General features: G+C 47.2%; 1 protein-coding gene across 1 annotated transcript; it reads right to left on the minus strand.

Annotated features, from left to right (window-relative positions):
- Window positions 1–1238: 1238 nt before the first annotated feature.
- On the minus strand, window positions 1239–1613 carry LOC119272459. The gene has a single exon (XM_037553945.1). The coding sequence runs from the start codon at window positions 1611–1613 to the stop codon at window positions 1239–1241; it is 375 nt and encodes a 124-aa protein (XP_037409842.1).
- Between the last annotated feature and the right edge of the window lie 19532 nt (window positions 1614–21145).

Genomic DNA, 21145 nt, shown 5'->3' on the forward strand with positions numbered 1-21145 from the left:
AAGGGGGGAGAAAGCAACCGTGAGTACTCATCCGAAGTACTCGCAAGCAAGGAGCTACACTACATATGCATGGATATATGTGTAAAGGGCCATATCAGTGGACTGAACTGCAGAACGCTGGAATAAGAGGAGGATAGCTAGTCATGTCGAAGACTACGCTTCTGGCAGCCTCCGTCTTGCAACATGTAGAAGAGAGTAGATTTAAGTCCTCCAAGTAGCATCGCATAGCATAATCCTACTCGGCGATCCCCTCCTCGTCGCCGTGTTAGAGAGCGATCACCGGGTTGTATCTGGCACTTGGAAGGGTGTGTTTTATTAAATATCCGGTTCTAGTTGTCATAAGGTCAAGGTACAACTCTGGGTCGTCCTGTTACCGAAGATCACGGCTATTCGAATAGATTAACTTCCCTGCAGGGGTGCACCACATAACCCAACATGCTTGATCCCATTTGGCTGGACACACTTTCCTGGGTCATGCCCGGCCTCGGAAGATCAACACGTCGCAGCCCCACCTAGGCACAACAGAGAGGTCAGCACGCCGGTCTAATCCTAAGCGCACAGGGGTACTCGAGGTTTCGAACTAACGCGAGATTAGCAATAGTACTCGAGGTGACGTGGCATCATCAGCAGAGGTTTACTGCAGCTTGATTATCCGGGCGTCACAGACCAACACATCAAACCTTTCTCTAGATCAACTCTCACAGCCTCCGAATCGAACCTTGCTCATGATACCACTTGTTAGAATAAATCCGAGGCATGTCGTCAATCATCCAAGGACCAAGCAATCACACGAACACGACACCGAGATTTGTTAACGAGGTTCACCGATATGACTACGTCCCCGGGGCCTGACTATGGACGCTCCTCCCCATGACACCGCTACAATACCGCACCCGGTCGCCCTGGACGCTGGCACATGTCGCCGGCTTCCCCTGTGTTCCGGTGCTATTATGTTGGCATAGGTTACATCGTGTGTCTACCCCCGCTATATATATATATATGAGAGGCGTAGGATACAAGTGTCCTACTAGGACACGACTCCACATCCTATGTAAACACAATACAACTCATAGTCCAACTGTAACCTACCTTGTACACTATATTCGACACAACTCTAACAGTACATTTTGAAGAGGGTGAGCATTTCCTTACTTTTCTTATAGTAGTATTGAATAACAGGTGGAATTCATACCTGAAAAACATCAAACTGCCATCGAATGGTGTCCATGTGTCATCATCTAATCCCGAAGACAACGAAATTGGGTGACATGCAGGTCTAGTGCCACCAGCGCATCGATGTTACCCACCACCCTGCAGTCTGCCGCCGGGAACGCCTTCACCGTGCTCCACACCTTTGATAGCAGCGCCGGCCCGTGGAGTCTGGTTGCGGAGGAGGCGCCGTTGTCGTCGAGGTGGAGGAGGTCGGTGAGGATTTCTTGCGTGAGGTGGAACTGGAGCTTCCGGTTCCACCGGTGCCAGAGCGGGCCTTGGCGCTGGTCGTTAGAGTCGTCCGCAGGGAGGTCCAGCTCCAGGAGGTGGAACGCGATCGGGTCCATCGGGGATGACATGGAGTGGCCCTTGAACGGCCAGTTCAGCGGCGGCATTGCGCGCATGAACCCGTCGCGCTCTACCAACGTCTGCATGTAACCATATTCGGGGTCGTCCTCCAGCGACGACAATGACGACGTAGACACGACGACGGGGAGTAATCTGCGACGGTGGTGCTGGTCGACCACGTGCGCGTGCGAGCTCACATCTGACGCGTGGTTGTGAGTGTGGAGGGAGACGATGGTGGTGCCGCCTTTCCAATCATTGTCTCAGCTGGTGGCTTCTTGACCCGCGTCGCGAAGCGCTCGCACCCGTCCGGTAGTCTCTTGCACCGGATGCTTGCAGCGATAGCAGAGCTGCTCTGGTCGACGTGGTTGGAATTGGATCCTGAAGATATAGCTTCACTTAGCAGTCATAATGACTGTTCATGTCTGTAAGACACTTGTCAAGCGTTAAGCATCTAACGAGAGCTAAAATAGTGTTCTACACGTAGAAATCACACCGTGAATTAATTTAACAAAATAGCAACCTTATAAATGGCAGTGCACCCACAAGATTGCTAGAAAATGATGCATATTCAAAAATATACAGAGGTAAAAGGCAAGGGAAGAAGTATCACCTTAGATGTGCTAATACTATCATCCAGTTTTAATGATCTGCACTGAGATGTATCAGTTATCTCCACAAGCTTCCAAACCTTTGACTTATCCATTGACTCGTCAGCTATTCCAAGTTTTATATAAACCAAGCTTCTCTTGTCCCCATTCTGTCAATAAAAGTACAGAGTAAGATCAAGTTAGTTGGGATCGCAATATAAATTGTTTTAATATTGAACTGGTTTTAATATTGAACCAATACTCTAATACAATGGGTTGCTCTAATAATACACAACCATGTATGCATATGATTAAAGCACATGAGAGAAACATACCTCCATTGTTTTCCGCTTAGAGACGGTTACACTAAAACAATATACTCTCTAATAGAAACCTTCTCGCTTTTGTAACGTATCTCATTCTTATATTACGTCAACAATATAATGGACATGTGAGAAAGGGAATCAATAGAAAATACACTAAAACAAGGAGGTTACTCATACAACCGAAACTGAAGTACATCTACTCCATGATGCTTGATTTGGGACAAAGCTTTTGCTCCCCCAAATACTTCCATTGAGCCTCAACTTCATCTAATCAATACCAAAGCCTGCTCCAGTCTTAATGTTATGGCCACCGCCGTGGAAAAATTGGTCAATCAAGTGTTAAGAAATAACAATCATTATTTATTAATATCACAATGATCTATACAAACTTGAATACAAGTGGAACTACACAAACCCAGCACAAGGTGAACTAATTTTAGGTACTGCTACGCCTACGTTCCCTGGTAGCATTTTGGTCCTCCATACTCCATTCTCAGTGAAATGAAGAGGCATCGAAATGTGAAGAGACACATTAAAAATAAGAGCTACCAGCAATATGGTAATGTTGCATTACAAGAGGACACAACCGAGCATTAAAAGAAAAGAGTGAACACAACCCTAAAATCATTTTGCACTTGCATGAAAATTCGAGGTATCACCAAGAAGATCTTTCATGTTCAAAAACATGAATAAAGCCAAATATTAGGAAATGAAAATCACTAAAATAATAATAATGAATTCTTTTGCCTGAAATTCCCTTAAAACTATTAAAAACTCACAAAGTGTATATACATGCAGTGAAGGAATTTACATCCTGGAAAACCAAGAACTAAATAATAGTACTGGGTAACCTTGTGATGCTTTTACATAGAAGACCATAAGAGGATTTAGAATGGTTACTTCTTTTTCATCATAGCTTCTAAAAAGAGTATAAGAAAGAGTTAAACCAGAGAAACGCACTGGAATATTTTTGGGTCAATTTTCAGAAATTGACCAGTACGCGGAAGGGATTTTGGATTTTTGAAAAGTTTATACTGAAAACCATCATTGGTCTGTGGAAAACAATATTAATGGCATGAATCAAGAGGCCGTCAAAACTGTGAAGTATTCGATGCCACTATCAGAAAAGAAATTACATTAGATAGTACTCCTTGTGTAAAAAAATATAAGACCTTTTAGATCAGTGATCTAAAAGGTCTTATATTTATTTACACAAGGAGTACATCAGAAAAATGTAGTTGAAGCAGTCCATTTTCCGGATGATCTTTCCTGCATTCCTGCAGTAATACATCATGAACAGTGACTGTAGATTTCAATAAAAAGGAGAGAAAGAGTAAATGTGAAAGATAATGTATGAGAACGTCATGTAGTACTTACATTTTCCGTAAACATGTTTTAAGATTGTACAGTCAACCATGCCAACGACATTGCAACATGATCTGATGTCTCCTCTCACCTACAAAATTCAGCAAGCATAAGTATCTGTATTGGTGCTGTTAGTATGCATGACATGGCATGTTTATTGGCCGTATGGACAAACAGCAGAGACCATGCTGGAAATTGATGTGGAGACATTCTACAAGAACCTGGTGACATTCTATTGTTCAAGATCAAATCCTCCTCACCCAAATTTTTAACGTGCTTAAAAATGCCAGTCTGCACTATGCATCAACATCATGTCATTACCGAACATGTGATGGATGCCTAGAAGGACAAGGATTGAGGAAAAACATGAAATGTAATACGGTGTTTGCCTATTGCTTAAAACTATCCTAGCAATTTCAGAAAACAGATCGTGAGCATCTTGTACAATCTAAAACGATCAATTAAAATACAAGAAATGCAGAGACAAAAATTACTGACCTTTTAGGTAGGCCAGCGGCTGCTCGCTATTGTAGGCCAGCAGCTCCCATCTAGGATTCCAATGGGAAGCAAGGAATTCAGAGAGGGAAGGAACACATGGATGGGAAGCCTCCTCCACCGGCAGTTGAGGTGGCCTCAGATCGCCCCCCGGACGAACTCCAGTGTTCACCGTCGGGCTCCCAGCCGCTGCCTCGTCGACTTTCGCGTCCCTCCCTTTGATCCCATTCACCAGGGAGGCAACGCCGTCCTCCATCACAACGAATGAGTCCACACCGAGATCCCAACTGGATCATGGTCGCGCCTCTCACCCCATCAATGACCAACATACAGGATGGGGCAGGGTCTATGTGTGACGCAGGCACCGTCACCATGGACGGGGGAAGGAGGAGGCGGCAAATACGCGGCCATCGCTATGGAGATAGGGGAGACACGCGGAAGGGCCAGATGGGAAACGGAACACTCTAGATCGCGAGCGTGGTGGCAAGGGGGTCGGTGGAGGTGGGATCGGCGGCGGCGGCAGCGAACGGAGATAGTGATTTGAGGGCTGCTCTGTACGGAGATAGCGCGATGGCGGTGGGGAAGGAATGCCCTCTGGCGGGGTTCTTGCTCGAGGGCTCTCTGGACGCCTCACTCGCTCGCCCTGGAACTTTTTTCGCTGGTTTAATTTCGTAGATTTTTTTCTATCCGTTTTTCTGGCGTAGTTCGTGCGAGGGAACTACCTGGACGCATCAGGAGGGCGCCGCGAACGTGGTTTTCGAGGGTCTAGGGGGAATCGATGAGATGTGGGAGGTGGGATCGAGGACGAAAAAAACCCGTCTCTGGTAGGACGAAAATTGACCAGCGAAGACTACCAACTGAGACATTAGGAGTAGAGATTACAACTGGTAAGCCTCCTCCACCGGCGGTTGAGGTGGCCTCAGATCGCCCCCGGACGAACTCCAGTGTTCACCGTCGGGCTCCCAGCCGCTGCCTCATCGACTTTCATGTCCTTCCCTTTGATCCCATTCACCAGGGAGGCAGCGCCGTCCTCCATCACAATGAACGAGTCCACACCAAGATCCCAACTAGATCGTTGAAAGTGCAACTATCCCTAGGTGGTTTTGGTACTTCCTAACAACATATAGCTCATTGAGCTAATACTATTTCAAGACTAATATTTTAGGAAAGCTCAATGATTGGCATGGCATGGATGAGAAAAGTGGACCCCTCAAAATACTAAGGATAGGATTGGCTCAAGCTCAAAGTTCAAGGCTCTACATTTTCTATTTTAGTGATCCAAGATCACATTGAGTCTATAGGAAAAGCCAATTCTATCAAGGAGGGATGAGGTGTTGCTTAATGAGGCTCTTGCTCAAAATGCTTAATGATATGCTCCATAGCCCTCAACTACTTTCTCATATCCACATATGACCTAAACCCAAAGTCAAACTCGGCCCCACCGATTCTTTCTATCCGGTGCCACCGGGTTCAAATGTCATAGCCACTGCCACAAACCCTAGGCAAATCGGTCTCACCGATAGGGATCTCGGTCTCACCGAGATGGGGTTGTAATCTCTCTGTTTCCCTTCATAACGTTTCGGTCCTACCAAGATGAGCGATCGGTCCCACCGAGATTGCAATGTAAACTCTCTATTTCCCTTTTGTAACATTTCGGTCTTACCGTAAAGAGCAAATCGGTCCCACCGAGTTTACCTGGCCAACTCTCTGGTTTGCTTATTACCAAAATCGGTCTCACCGAGTTTGTGTAATCGGTCACACCGAGATTACGTTATGCCCTAACCCTAACCATATCGGTCCCACCGAAAATCCTAACGGTCACTAGGTTTGCTGAATCGGTCCGACCGAGTTTATCAATTCGGTCCCACCGAGTTTGGCAAATTGTGTGTAACGGTTAGTTTTTGTGTGGAGGATATATATACCCATCCACCTCCTCTTCATTCGTGGAGAGAGCCATCAGAAAGAACCTACACTTTCAACTTACATTTTCTGAGAGAGAACCACCTACACTTGTGTTGAGGCCAAGATATTCCATTCCTACCATATGAATCTTGATCTCTAGCCTTCCCCAAGTTCATTTCCACTCAAATCTTCTTTCCACCCAATCCAAATCCTGTGAGAGAGAGTTGAGTGTTGGGGAGACTATCGTTTGAAGCACAAGAGCAAGGAGTTCATCATCAACACACTATTTGTTACTTCTTGGAGACTGGTGTCTCCTAGATTGGCTAGGTGTCACTTGGGAGTCTCCGACAAGATTGTGGAGTTGAACCAAGGAGTTTGTAAGGGCAAAGAGATCGCCTACTTCGTGAAGATCTACCGCTAGTGAGGCAAGTCCTTCGTGGGCGACGGCCATGGTGGGATAGACAAGGTTGCTTCTTCGTGGACCCTTCGTGGGTGGAGCCCTCCGTGGACTCGAGCAACCATTACCCTTCGTGGGTTGAACTCTCCATCAACATGGATGTACAATAGCACCACCTATCGGAACCACGCCAAAAACATCCGTGTCTCCAATTGCGTTTGAATCCACCAAACCCTTCCCTTTACATTCTTGCAAGTTGCATGCTTTACTTTCCGCTACTGATATACTCTTTGCATGCTTGGTTGAATTGTATTAAGATTGCTTGACTTGTTCTAAGTTGCTAAAATCTGCCAAGAACTAAAATTGGGAAAAAGGCTAGATTTTTATTTGGTCAGGTAGTCTAATCACCCCCCTCTAGACATACTTTCGATCCTACAAGTGGTATCAGAGCTTTGGTCTCCATTTGCTTTGATTTCCATAGCTTTTGGTGGTCATAGCCTTGGTTTCACAACCTAGGAGAGTATGGCATCTAGCGAGGGAAATTACCACCGTAGAGGTCCTTACTTTGATGGTACCAATTTTGCTAGTTGGAAGCATAAGATGAAAATGCATATTCTTGGACAAACCCCGCCGTTTGGGCTATTGTGTGTGTTGGCTTGCAAGGTGACTTCTTTGACGGGAAAGAACCAAACCGTGAAGCTACTGCGGAAGAGTTGAAGATGCTACAATACAATGCTCAAGCTTGTGATATCCTCTTCAACGGATTGTGCCCCGAAGAATTCAACAAAATCAGCCGTCTTGAGAATGCAAAGGAAATTTGGGATACTTTGATTGATATGCACAAAGGTACCGACTCCGTCAAGGAATCCAAATTGAATGTGCTTCAAAGTCAACTTGACAAGTTTAAAATGAAGGATGGTGAAGGTGTCGCCGAAATGTACTCTAGGCTTGCTCTCATCACAAATGAGATTGCCGGCTTAGGAAGTGAAGAGATGACCGACAAATTCATCATCAATAAGATCCTAAGAGCCTTGGATGGAAAATATGATACCGTATGCACATTGATCCAAATGATGCCCAATTACAAAGATCTCAAGCCAACGGAAGTCATCGGAAGAATTGTTGCTCATGAGATGTCACTCAAGGATAAGGAAGAGCTCCACAAAAAGTCAAGTGGTGCTTACAAAGCCTCAGTTGAAGCCCCCACATCATCAAGTGAGAAGCAAACCGTCAATGAAGAATTGGGCTTAATGGTGAAGAACTTCAACAAGTTCTAGAAGAGTAGAAGCAAAGAAAGAAGTTCCAAGTCAAGGTCCGACAATGACAAAAGATCTTCTAGTCATGAGCGTAATTGCTACAATTGTGGAAGACCCGGACACTACTCCAATGAGTGTACGGCACCCTACAAAAGAAGAGAAGATTCTCCAAAAAGAAGAAGTAGAAGAGAAGAATCACCACCAAGAGAAAGGAGGAGTAAAGATGATCGTTATGAACGAAGATCCTCTCGGAAAGGAAGGAGAAATCATCAAAGAGCTACACAAAGAGAAGACATCAAGCTCATGTTGGTGAATGGGTATCCGGCTCCGACTCCGATCATCACTCCGAAAGAAGTTATCACTCCGACTCCGAATATACTCAAGATGAAGGTGTTGCCGGTTTACAACTTGTGTCAACCAACTCCTACGACATATTTGATTCACCAAATGAAGTAATTGGAAGATGCTTCATGGCCAAAGGTCCAAAGGTAACACACCCCGAGTATGTTGATTTCAATAGCGATGAAGATGAATTGTTAGGTGATGATGATTTACTTGTTGACAACTCTAGTGATGAATACTATGATGAAACGTCAATTAATCATGCTAATCAAGATAAAACTAATAACAATGATAAGGAGAAGATTGATTTTCTAACTAAAGAACTTAACACTCTTAAGTTAGCTCATGAAACTAACTTAGAAGATCATCGAGAACTTTTAAAGACTCATGATAAGCTACGCTTTGAAAAGCTCAACCTTGAGCAAGAGCATGAGTTTTTAAAGGCAATCAATGATGATCTTCACAAGAAAAGTTCTTCTTACATTGCCAAGAGTTTACTCTTATCCACTTACATGCCTCAAGTCAAGTCTAGTAACAAGAACAAGAAAGATTCTTCCTCTAGTAGTAACAATAATCATGCTAAATCCAATATTGTTGCTTCTAGTAGTTCTCTTGATTCCACTAATGATTCTCTTAGCCAAGTTACACTTGAGCAATTACATGTTTAATGAATTTTATTGTTAATATAATCTCTATGTTAATATTAATCAATTCCACCGTTTGAGAAATGCTACTGTCTTGCTTTCTTTCCCATTTAGATAAGGTAGATGCTTCTTTTTGTTGGCTTCTGTGTCATCCATCGTTATTGACCACTAATTGTTTCCTTTGCACCTCTGTCTAAACAGGGTTATCTACTTCACCTCGTTGCCATTGTGACCTTTTGTTTCACTGCACAAAACACTTTTGTTTTCAGAGTCTTTTGTGTAGTTCAACCAAAATGTCACACCGACAACGTTGCTTGATTGCTTGATCTTAGTGGAACTGCACAAGAGGAGATCTTACGTCCTATCCGTTAAGGCGAATTTGGTTCAGATCTTCTTCTTGTGAGTTGTTTGAATTCTGCATCATGAGAGGTCAGTACTAGCGTTCTTTCACATGATTCTGCAGTGTGCATTCATGTGTTGTGCTACTTGTACGATAATGTTGCTTGATTTTAGTGAACTGCACAAATGGAGACAAGACTTCCAATCTGTATGTGCACCATAATATCCCATTGAGGTAAGATAAGGATATTTCACAACTGCTGGCATGTAATTTGCCACTTTCATCAGAAAATTAAGTTTAGTAGTATAATTGTGCTCCCTAATTGACATGCCAAATCTTACATTGAAGGCGAAGCTTGTTTGTTATTGAACCAAGTGATGAAGGGGAAGAACAAGGGGAATAAAAACAAAAATCAACTCCCGGTGCTGTAATGAAGCACTGGAACTGTGATGGCACAAGTAATGATATAGTTTTGCTTCTTAATTTATTGCTATGGCTGGAACGAGCAATTGTTTTGCCACTGATTTGATGCCACTCTTAATGTAATATGTAATTATCTCTACTTGTGCAAACAGGGATCTTCTTTGAAGATACCATATATTTTAGTGGAACTACACAAGAAGATGTTGGAAACATTAAACTAATCGAGGAATATATAGTAAGCTTGGCCACCACCGTAGATAGCAACAGATGGTTCCAGAGAAATGCTTCATCTGTATGCTCTACACAATAAGCCTCCTGACAAAGGTTGGCAGTCGCCCACTGATTTCATCCATATGATTGAGCTTTGTCATCTCTATTGGTGTTGTGCTACTGTTTAGATACTGTCATGAAAAAGTGGTATTGTCCTTGAGAAGTGCTTCATCTGTGCTGTTTTAAAGATTTCCTTTCCTTTTTTCGAGCAAACAGTAATGCTAGCATTTAGTAGTCCTCTTGTCTTTGCACAACAAGATCATCTTCCTCTGTAGAAGAATATGGAGTACGTGAAGTGACTAGTTCCGATTATGCCAGGATGAAGAAGCCCTGTCTATCTTATCATCAGAAGGAGCAGCTGAAGGATGGTTACATTACTCCCCACAAGACCAAACTAACTTCAGCTCAGAAGGACTGACAAAATCTCCATTTTTTTGCTGTGATGCGCGAATACAATGTTGTTCTAGGATTCTTTCTGGTGAGTTCCATTTTTCTAAAAGTGTGCTCTACATGGACCATGTATGTGCTTGTTGAAACTGTCAATTCATAGTACAGTTTGCTCTATACTAGTCACTTTTTTGTATTTGTGCAAACAGGGGTGCTCAGCTTGATTTCAATGGGAACTGCACAAAATGTTCATGAATACATCAAATCATTCATTTCCACCACAAGAAAGGAGGTGCCGATAAGTTCAAGGCATTGCAACATATAAGGGCGAAATCATACAAGCTACGCGTGAATTTGGTTGATTTTGGTGGAACTGCACAAAAAGAACAGCTGGTTTATTTAGCACGAGGTGCCATGTCAATGTCCGAACCGATGGCAAACCCTGCCCATTCCACAATCGCAGGCATTTGATATTTTGGAATGGGACAACCTTGTCAAATTTAGCTCATTGATTTTAGCAAGACATGCGTTTGATATTTTCGAATGGGACGCCCTTTGCTGTCAGCAGCATCGATCAATTTTTTCTTTATTCTTTAGTTGTGAAATAAATATTGCCTCTGGCATGTGAGTCGCTGAGATGCATAATCATCAATTGTTTTGAATGTTCTCTATGGATTGTCAGGCCTGTGTGTTTGATTGCAATGTACAGAAACGCTAAAAAGCTGCTCAAACTCTTTGTACTCCTTGTGTTCCTTTTTACTTCGCACACTGTGAAAGTGCATACTTTTTTGTATAAGATTGGTCAAAGTAGAGATACTTTTACTGCAGACAAAACTTGTATGCAGACTAGAAAGGACCGGAGGGAGTACATGTGAAACTGCTGCAAACGAGGTGATCACCCTGGGAATAATGCTAGTACGTATTGTTTTGCATGTTCATCCAATGCCAGTGATGCAGGAATTCGAACTAATCGAAATAAATTCATTCATACACAGGCGGATTTCATATAAACATGCCAGATTTCATTACATTTCAACTAAAAAGGGGTGCGCTGGAGGTATAATTAATTAACCGGCCTAGCTTGTCATAGCGATTAGGGAAACAAGGAGCCCAATGATCAGGATCACCACATGACAAACACCTTTCTTCTTGTCATTCTTCTTCTTGAAGTTCGTGTGTTGCACAAACTTGTTCTTCCCATCAAACTTTGCTTTACCATCAAACTTGCCCTTGTTCTTGAACTTGTGGGGCTGGAAGTTCTTTTGTACCATATTGGCACTAGATCCTCCCTCAATTCCTCAAGCATGTGTGTCCTTTGCTCTCGCCTTTTCTTCCACATGAAGAGTGCCAATGAGATCCACGAAGGAGGAAGCTTCGTGACGAAGGAGGTATAATTAATTAACCAAAGCTACCCACCTGTGTCCCGCTGAGCCGAACAGAAGCTTCAGTGACTAAACTGCAGGTGCAGTTGCGTATCTGACATGTGGCCTGTTGGGCCCACGTGTCAGTCAGCCAACTGCACCAACAGTTAAGTAGAAGCAGCGTTGTTCTCCAGCAGAACTCCCCGACTCCACGTCGCCGCCAAGAAGCTAACCAGCTATCAATGGTCAACCTGCCTAGCTTGGCTTCAACAGGAGGGTAGCAGCGGTGGCCTTACTTGGACCCGAGCGGCGGCGACCTACCGTGTTCTACTCTTCCTCGTTTTCTGTGTGGCGCGGCCTTGTTGGTAGCGGGGCGGGGCCTCGGCGGAGCCGGCGATGTCCTCTCTCTCATTGCCGGCGGGCGGCGCCTCAGCGGAGCGGTGGAAATCCTCCCCCGCGTTGCCGGCAGGGTGGGGCCTCGGCTGAGCCGGTGATGTCCTCTGCCTCGTTGTTGGCGGGGCGGGGCCTCGGCGGAGCTGGCGGTGTCCTCTGCCTCGTTGTTGGCGCCGCGGGGCCTCGTCGACGCCAGCGGAGCGGAGACTCGTCGGAGCCAGCATTGTCCTCTGCCTCGTCCTCGGTCTCACCAAACAGCGCCTCGCCCGCTTCATCGCCCTCTTTGCTACCCTCTTTGTAGGCGGCCGCAGCCTCTGCCACCCGCATGCAGTACCGCCAGCGCTCGAGGCGACCCTTGCGGGCGGAGCGGTACGAGTCGAGCAGCGCCTCCTGCTCCGCGGTGATCTGCTCCTCCGCCTGCAGGTGCTCCTGGAGGAGATGGTGGTTGTAGGCGGCGTCGGCCTGCGCCTCCCGAAACTGCTCCTGACGCATCTGCCTCACACTGTCCATATATTGGGCACAGGCCTCGCCGATGGTCATGGTGCAATGCACCGGCGAGGATGGCGCTGAGGAGGGGGTTGGCGCCGGATCGTGGACTACCATGTTCTCCATTGGGACGTCGTCGTCCTCCGGCTGCCTGCCGGCCAGCCGGTCGGCAGCAATGGCTGCCATCTCCTTGTGGTCCGTCGTCCGCCCGTCCCGAAGAGCGCTGGAGCGTGAGAAAGCCATGGTGGGCAGTAGTGGTGTGGACAGGAGAAAGGGAACGGATGCGGATGCCTGCGGCTATGGCCGGCGCAACAGTTTATATAGAAATGGTGCGGGGGAGGGACGGACGTGTGGCGCCGGAGTAGCCGCCTCGGCAACCGCGTATCATTAATGTGGGCGGAAGATGGACGGACGGACAACACTTGTGTCGTTTGAAGGCGGAGCAATCGCCTGCACCGGGAAGCGGGGCGGGCGGCGCTGATTGTTTCGGGCAGAAAGCGCGCGCGGGCGAGGAGATGACTTTACTTGGAGAGGATGACAATGGGGACCCACCAGGTCCATAGCCTCACGTACGCAAGTGCCTCCTTATGATATATATATATATATATGTATATATATATATATATATATATATGTATGTATATGTATAAAACTATACTCCCTCCGTCTAGGTGAATAAGTCGTATTAGAAGGTGCATCACAACCTAGGTGCAAGCAGATTGGTGGAAAAGAAGAATATTTCTCTCCTCTAAACACAACATTTAATCACAACAGTTAAGAGGATGCCTTATTAGCTACCCATGCAGGCCATCGTAATTCATAGCATGCAAAGTGCTTTTATTTCTTGCCTAATAACCGCATGGACGTGCTGCATGCATTGGTCCTTGCCCGAGCACAAAAAAGGGAGGAAAGGGGTTTCCACGGGAGACAACGAGGCAGAGGTGGAAGCGCTCGCTGGAGTAATTTATTTTGCTTCCCCCTGGTTTCCTGACATCACGGTCCCACACCATTGTCAACCTATGTAGTAGTCAATAAATGAGAGAATTGCACAAGAAGCGGCCGACAGCTGGGACCAAGCAGCTCGAGCAGTATTTGTGTTTTTGAGGTGTGAGCACTGCAGAGTTTTTCGATGTTTAACCCAGATATTAATTTTTCTCCTCTGAACAACAAAAACATCACTGCAGGTATTAACTGGGCGGGCTGTGGCCCATCTAGCCCAGCCCAGATATTAATTTTTTTCAAGCTGAAAATGGCTAGCCCGGCTATACTTTTTTTTATGAATACCCAGGCAAGGTCAAGTTGTTATTCTCCGCCCCGCTGGGCTGCAAATCTTTCCTAGGAGGGATGCATTAGGCTTAACAAGAAAATGGGCTTTAAGAAATAATAAATGGGATGTAATTATAAAAACTGGGCAGTAACTATAAAAAATGCACCAAACACGTAATTACTTTATAAAATATTATTTTTGGATATTGAAAATTTTAATTTCATTAATTGTTGTGAGCGCAATGTTTCGTTGGAGTTTTATGTAATATAAATTTATTTAATCTGACTAGAAATTTCAGGATAAAAATATTTCGGATCCCATCAAAATGTGGGAAATTTTATTGAATTCTGTTTTGAACGGTTGGTTGAAATGGGCTGTACTTTTAACAAACTGTAAATGGGCTGCAGTAAATTCCATTAGAATTCAAAAATGGGCTACACATTCTTACAAATCTCAAATGGGCTATGTTGGGGATATTACTACTGGGCGTAAACCGGCCTACTAGGGCCGGGTTAACTTCATCAGTAGTCCCGGAGCGTTAAAGCCCAAGAAGATAGATGAGGGCCCAAGGTCGTAGTCGGTTCAACACTTGTGGCCGTAAACTGACTTTATATGTAAACTTGTATTATAAGTTAGGAATGAGGAGAGACCAACCCGGGCACGAATATGAACCGGAGATTGGGACTCTATGAACCGACGGGCGTCACCCGTCTATATAAGGGGACGACCCGACAGCGATTCAAGGACAGACAATCACAACTCGAGACTTAGGCGAAGCTTGTTTGCTCCCTAGTCATCGAAACCCCATCAATTCCATCACAACTAGACGTAGGCTTTTACCTTCATCGAAGGGGCCGAACTAGTATAAACCCTCTGTGTCCCTGTGTCCGCTTTAACCCCTTCGAGTTAACCCATAGCGATGGCTCCACGACTAAGTCCTTTTGCTAGGACATCTGCCGTGACAAAACCACGACAGTTGGCGCCCACCGTGGGGCTATCGCACGATGGTTTCAAGTTCTTGGAGGGCCGCTTCGAAGGGCTCAAGGGATAAGCCGTGGGCCGGATGACCAAGAGTCGTCGCGGCAAGATCTACATCGACGATGCAGGCTAGGGCCCCGAGGCCGGCTCAATTGAGTACGGGTACCGGGTCCCCTTTGGTGGCATACACGTTTTCATCGGCAAGATCGGTGAACCGGGCCCTGAGCTGGACACCTGCACCGACCTCGTCGAGACAGCTCAGCGTGCGCGACCTGCCCGGGTTAGGCCGGCCGTGAAACGTGCCTTCTTGGGAGTCATCCATGGAGTAAATTATGAGGACGGATCAGGATCTGGTGGCGAAACCGTCGTTTACTCTGGCGACGAGTCGTCAATCGGAGAAACTGAGTCTTTGTATCAACTACAAGATGGCCGGATTGGGGGCTGTTCCGATGGCGACAGTATTCCGGACCCCTCTGATCTGTCCAACCGGGTTGGAATATTCATGGCCGGTACGCAAGCAGCGATTCACTCATCAACTGCCACAGTGATGGTTTCCGGTTCAGCAGCGGTAACGGCTGCCGGGGCAGGAGGCTCTGTGTGCCCGCTGGCTCAAGTCTTATCAGATCTGTTCGATGCGTTGGCTGTGCTCATGGCAGAGGCTAACCCGGCGGATCAAGATGCCCAGAATGCAGAGATTGCAAAGGTGAGGGAGCAGATCACTCAGGCCAAAGCGGATTTAGCAGCTGAAGAGGTCAGGATGACTACGGAGCGGGCCGCTTTGGACGCACAAGCTTACAAACTCATGCTGGACCAGAGCGCATCACAAGAAGTCATGAGGAGGAAGTAGCAATCTCGTTTGCCTTCAGTTTTCGAAGCAAGGGACCTTTTCAACACCCCTGGAGCGGGAGCCAGTAATCCGCCGGTGGTAAACCGGGCGGAGGCGCCTAGGACAGGCGAGCCGGTCCAGCCTCGCTTAATGGATCTGCCCCATCATAATACTGGTGTACCGCAGGTTGTGCCCACACCTCCGGGTCATTACTCCAACCCGCTAGATAACCTTGTCGCAGCCGCGGCACGGTTGGAGGCTATTCCAGTTGAAGGTGATTCGTTATAGGCGATAGAGACGCGCCGGGTCAAGGAGCTCCTTAGGACGGCTTTGGTCCAATAGGAAGCGTATTCATACAGTCGCGACCGGATTCATTCTACCCCACGTCCAAGCCGGAGTTATAGCAGGCATATGGAGGAACCAGCTGTGTCAAGTAATGCATGGCGTGGAGCGCCCCGTGGAAACAATCCAGCCAGTGGTGTCGATAATGCCCAGGAGGTGGTGGACGGGGCCCGAGCGCGTAGGGAGGCCGAGTTAGCAGCACAGCATCAAGCTCGTCAGCTTACGCCGGTTCGTCCGACCACTTCGGTTGAGCCTGGGCTTAATTCTAGCGCATTGGGGGTACCTTGCCTTGTCCCCGCTTTACGCAATGTGCGCCTGCCTAAGGATTTCAAGGGCCCGCGCAAGGTACCGAACTATACGGCAGATCAACCTCCAGAGACATGGGTAGAGAGCTATGAGATGGCCATGGAGATGCTTGATGTAGATGATGCAGCGTGTGCAAAGTATTTCACCATGATGCTTGAAGGGACGGCCCATACCTGGTTGAAGAGCCTGCCGCCCAATTCTATCAGTTCATGGGCCCAGTTATGGGCCCAGTTTATCAATAACTTCAAAGACACATGTAAGCAGCCTATGTCGATAGTGGATTTAGCTGCCTGTGTCCAGGAAGAAGGAGAATCAACCACTCATTGGGTACGCCGGGTCTCACAAGTTCTGCATTCATCAGACCGCATCAACGCTGACACCGCTGTCATAACTTTGGAAGGCAATTGCCAGTTTGGACCCCTAAGGTTGAAGTTAGGACGGATGAAGCGCCATTGCACTGACATGGGGACTCTTATGGCCGCTTTGGTAAAGTATGCTGATTCTGATAGTACCAAGGATCCCGAGTCTGATGATGAAAAGACAGGGAAGGGAAAGAGGAACGGCAACTCCAAGGGTCAGCAACATCACTCAGTAGGTAATGGCGGCGGATGGCAACATGGACTTTGTGGCTAATACCAATGCACAGGACAAGGGACAGCGACGCAAGGGTAAATCGCAGAACCGTAGTGGAGCACCTAGTCCTAATCTGGACCGACTGAATTATCTATTGAACCAGCCCTGTCCAAAGCATGGGACGAAGGAGGTGCCAGCAAACCACCTTTGGAAGGATTGCTACATTATGCAGGAGTTCAAGAGCTCTAATGCTTTCCGGTATGATCCCGGCTCCGGCGGTGGATCCGGGCCGGGTTCCGGTGGAGGAAACTCCGGTTCAGGATTTAATGGTAATCCGGGCGGACATAACAATCAGAACAATCAGAATAACCAGGGAGGTTACAATCAGCAACAACAGCAGTCGGGTTATCAGAGCAACCCGAAGCAATTGAATAGTGGGCAATATCACGTATTCACCACTAGCTTGGACAAGCGAGACCGGAAGGTCCAGAAGCGGGCAGTTAATTCTGTTGAACCGGCCGTGCCACGATATCTACGCTGGTCAGAGCAGCCAATCATATGGAGTAGAGAGGATCACCCTCCTCGGGTTGACAATCCGGGTCAACTGGCTTTGGTGGTGGCGCCTCAGGTGGGAGGTTATAAGTTCACCAAGGTACTCATGGATGGGGGTAGCAGTATTAATATCCTGTATTATGAGACCTTCCGTCGTATGGGACTAACAGACAAAGATCTCCGACCGTCGAATACAGTTTTCCATGGTGTGGTACCTGGCAAGTTAGCATACCCTGTGGGTAAGATAGCACTGGAAGTGGCCTTTGGAGATGATCATGATTCCAGATCAGAGACGTTGACGTTTGAGGTGGTAAAAATCCAAAGCCCGTATCACGCCCTGTTTGGGCGACCGGCCTATGCCAAGTTCATGGCACGACCCTGTTATGTGTACTTGCAGCTCAAGATGCCGGGTCATAAGGGGACTATAATGGTTCACGGAAGTCATAAGGTCGCTTTGGAATGCGAAGAAGGAGATGCGGCTTACGCAGAATCGGTTTGTGCCACCGAGGAGCTGAAGTACTACAAGGACAATGTTGATCCGGCGGATATGACTCCTTTGAAGAAACCTACCACGGAGCATGATTCGGCCCTGAAGTTCACATCGGCGGCTGAGACTAAGCTTGTTGACTTCGTACCTGGCGATTCGTCCAAGCAGTTCAGCATCAGTGCCAATTTGGATCCGAAATAGGAAAGCGCGCTCATTGAGTTCATCCGTGAGAATCGGGACATCTTTGCATGGAAGCCTTCTGACATGCCAGGTGTACCGAGGCGACTCGCTGTGCACACTCTTAATGTGGATCCTAAATACAAACCGGTGAAACAGTTTCTCCGCCGGTTCAATGAGGAAAGGCGCAAAGCTATTGGAGAAGAAGTGGCCAGGCTCCTAGCAGCTGGCTTCATTGTTGAGGTTTACCACCCTGAGTGGCTTGCTAATCCAGTGCTGGTCCTTAAGAAAAACGGCACCTGGCGCATGTGTGTGGATTACACTGATCTTAATAAAGCTTGTCCAGCAGACCCTTTTGCCCTCCCCCGTATTGATCAAATTATTGATGCTACGGCGGGTTGCGAGCGTTTAAGTTTTTTGGATGCATATTCCGGCTATCATCAGATCAAAATGGCAATTAAGGACCAGGAGAAGACAGCGTTCATAACTCCCTTTGGAGCCTTTTGCTATGTATCTATGCCTTTTGGGCTCAAGAGTGCCCAGGCAACCTATCAACGGTGTGTGCAGAATTGTCTTCACAAGAAGATTAGCCGCAATGTACATGCCTATGTGGATGATATTGTGGTTAAGTCAAGGAAGAAGGAGACCTTGGTTGATGATTTGAAGGAGACCTTTGATAACCTGAGGACGTATAAGATGATGCTCAATCCGGCGAAGTGTGTCTTCGGTGTACCGGCAGGCAAGTTGTTGGGTTTTCTGGTGTCCAACAAGGGAATTGAGGCTAATCCGGAGAAGATTACGGCCATCACCTCCTTGGCTAAACCGAAGTGTATCAATGACGTTCAATGATTGGCCGGCCGGATTGCCGCGTTGAGTCGGTTTATCAGCCGTCTTGGTGAGAAAGCAATCCCCTTGTATCAGATGTTGAAAAAGGCGGATCAATTCATCTGGAGTTCTGCTGCTGATCAGGCGTTCGGGGACTTAAAGCGGCAATTGGCCAATCTGCCCGTGCTCGCCGCTCCCATCGATAAGGAGCCATTGTTGCTGTATGTTGCTGCTAATGCTTGCGCGGTCAGCGTAGCCATTGTGGTGGAGCGGAAGGAGGCAGGCAAGGAGCATTCGGTTCAACGTCCGGTTTATTATATCAGCTAGGTGCTTATTGAATCCAAACAAAGGTATCCGCATTGGCAGAAGCTGGTATATGGAGTTTTTATGGCAAGCCGGAAGCTGAAGCAGTATTTCCAAGGGCATCCTATCACAGTGGTCAGTTCTGCCCCCCTTGGGTGATATCATCCAGAACCGGGAAGCGACGGGCCGGATTGCCAAGTGGGCTATAGAGCTTGGGCCGCACGGTTTAAAATACGTGCCTCGGACAGCGGTGAAGTCCCAAGCGCTGGTCGATTTCATCAATGATTGGACGGAGCTGCAGGCCCCTGAAGAGAAGCCGGATCACACATATTGGACCATCCATTTTGACGGATCACGGCAATTGGAGGGCTCGGGGGCTGGAGTAGTATTAACTTCCCCACGAGGTGACAAGTTCTGTTATGTTCTCCGCTTAATGTTCCCTTGTACTAACAATGCAGCTGAGTATGAAGCCTTGCTCCATGGTCTCCGGATGGCTAAAGATATGAATCTAAGCCGGGTTAAGTGCTTCGGTGACTCGGATCTAGTGGCTCAACAAGTGTCTAGCACTTGGGATTCTAAAGACCCACTCATGGCTGCATATCGTCGTGAGGTGGATATTGTTGCGGGTCACTTCAAAGGATATCAGGTGGACCACGTGGACCGACGAAAGAATGAGGCAGCGGACGCCCTGAGCCGGTTGGGCTCCCAGCGTAAACCGGTCCCGCCTAATGTTTTTCTTGATGTGTTGCACAACCCGTCGGTCAAGCTCCCAGGTGAAGCGGATTTGGCTGTTCCTGACCCGGAGGCTCAATTGGTGGCAGCTCTTCACGTCATTCCGGATTGGACGCTTCCTTACCTGGCATACATGAACCGGGGCGAGTTACCAGAGGATGAGACTCTGGCCAGACAAATAATACGGCGGTCCAAGTCCATGACAATCATCAATGGCGAGTTGCACCATTGCAGTGTATCAGGAGCGTTTCAACGCTGTGTATCTCCTGAGGAAGGATGTGAAATTTTGCGTGAGATCCACGAAGGGGATTGTGGTCACCATGCCGGTTCAAAATCTTTGGTAGCCAAGGCGTTCCGCCATGGTTTCTATTGGCTAACTGCCCATGCTGATGCGGGGGATCTGGTCAGACGATGTGATGGTTGCCAAAAGTTCTCAAGACGCGCTCATGTACCGGCTCAAGAATTGAGGATGATTCCAATCACTTGGCCATTTGCAACTTGGGGGCTAGATATGGTTGGGCCTTTCAAAAGGTCCAAGGATAAGAAGACACACCTCCTGGTGGCAGTGGATAAATTTACAAAGTGGGTGGAGGCGGAGCCTGTTAGCAAGTGTGATGCAGCCACGGCGGTTCAGTTCATCAAAAAAGTGATTTTCCGGTTTGGCTTTCCACACAGTATCATCACAGATAATGGTACCAATTTGTCCAAAGGTGCCATGAAGGAGTTTTGCGAACGGGAGCACATCCGCCTTGACGTTTCATCAGTGGTGCACCCACAGTCCAATGGTCAAGCAGAAAGAGCTAATCAGGAGATCTTGAGAGGCATCTCACCGCGGCTTATGGTTCCTTTGCAAAGGATGCCGGGTTGCTGGGTCGAAGAGTTGCCATCTGTATTATGGGGCATTAATACCACACCCAACAGATCAACAGGATACACGTCATTCTTCATGGTCTATGGAGCGGAGGCGGTTCTCCCTAGTGATATCCGTCACGATTCACCTCGTGTGGCGGCTTATGTTGAAGCGGACAACGAGACAGCTCGACAAGACGCTTTGGACTGGTTGGATGAAGAGCGAGACATAGCAGCTGCCCGCTCAGCAATTTACCAACAGGATCTTCGTCGCTATCACAGTCGTCGAGTCAGAACCAGAACCTTTCAAGAAGGACATTTGGTGCTTCGGCTCATTCAAGATCAAACCGATATGCATAAGTTATCCCTGCCTTGGGAGGGACCTTTCATGGTCATC

Source organism: Triticum dicoccoides, chromosome 3A (genome assembly GCF_002162155.2).
Source record: "Triticum dicoccoides isolate Atlit2015 ecotype Zavitan chromosome 3A, WEW_v2.0, whole genome shotgun sequence".
NCBI lineage: Eukaryota > Viridiplantae > Streptophyta > Magnoliopsida > Poales > Poaceae > Triticum > Triticum dicoccoides.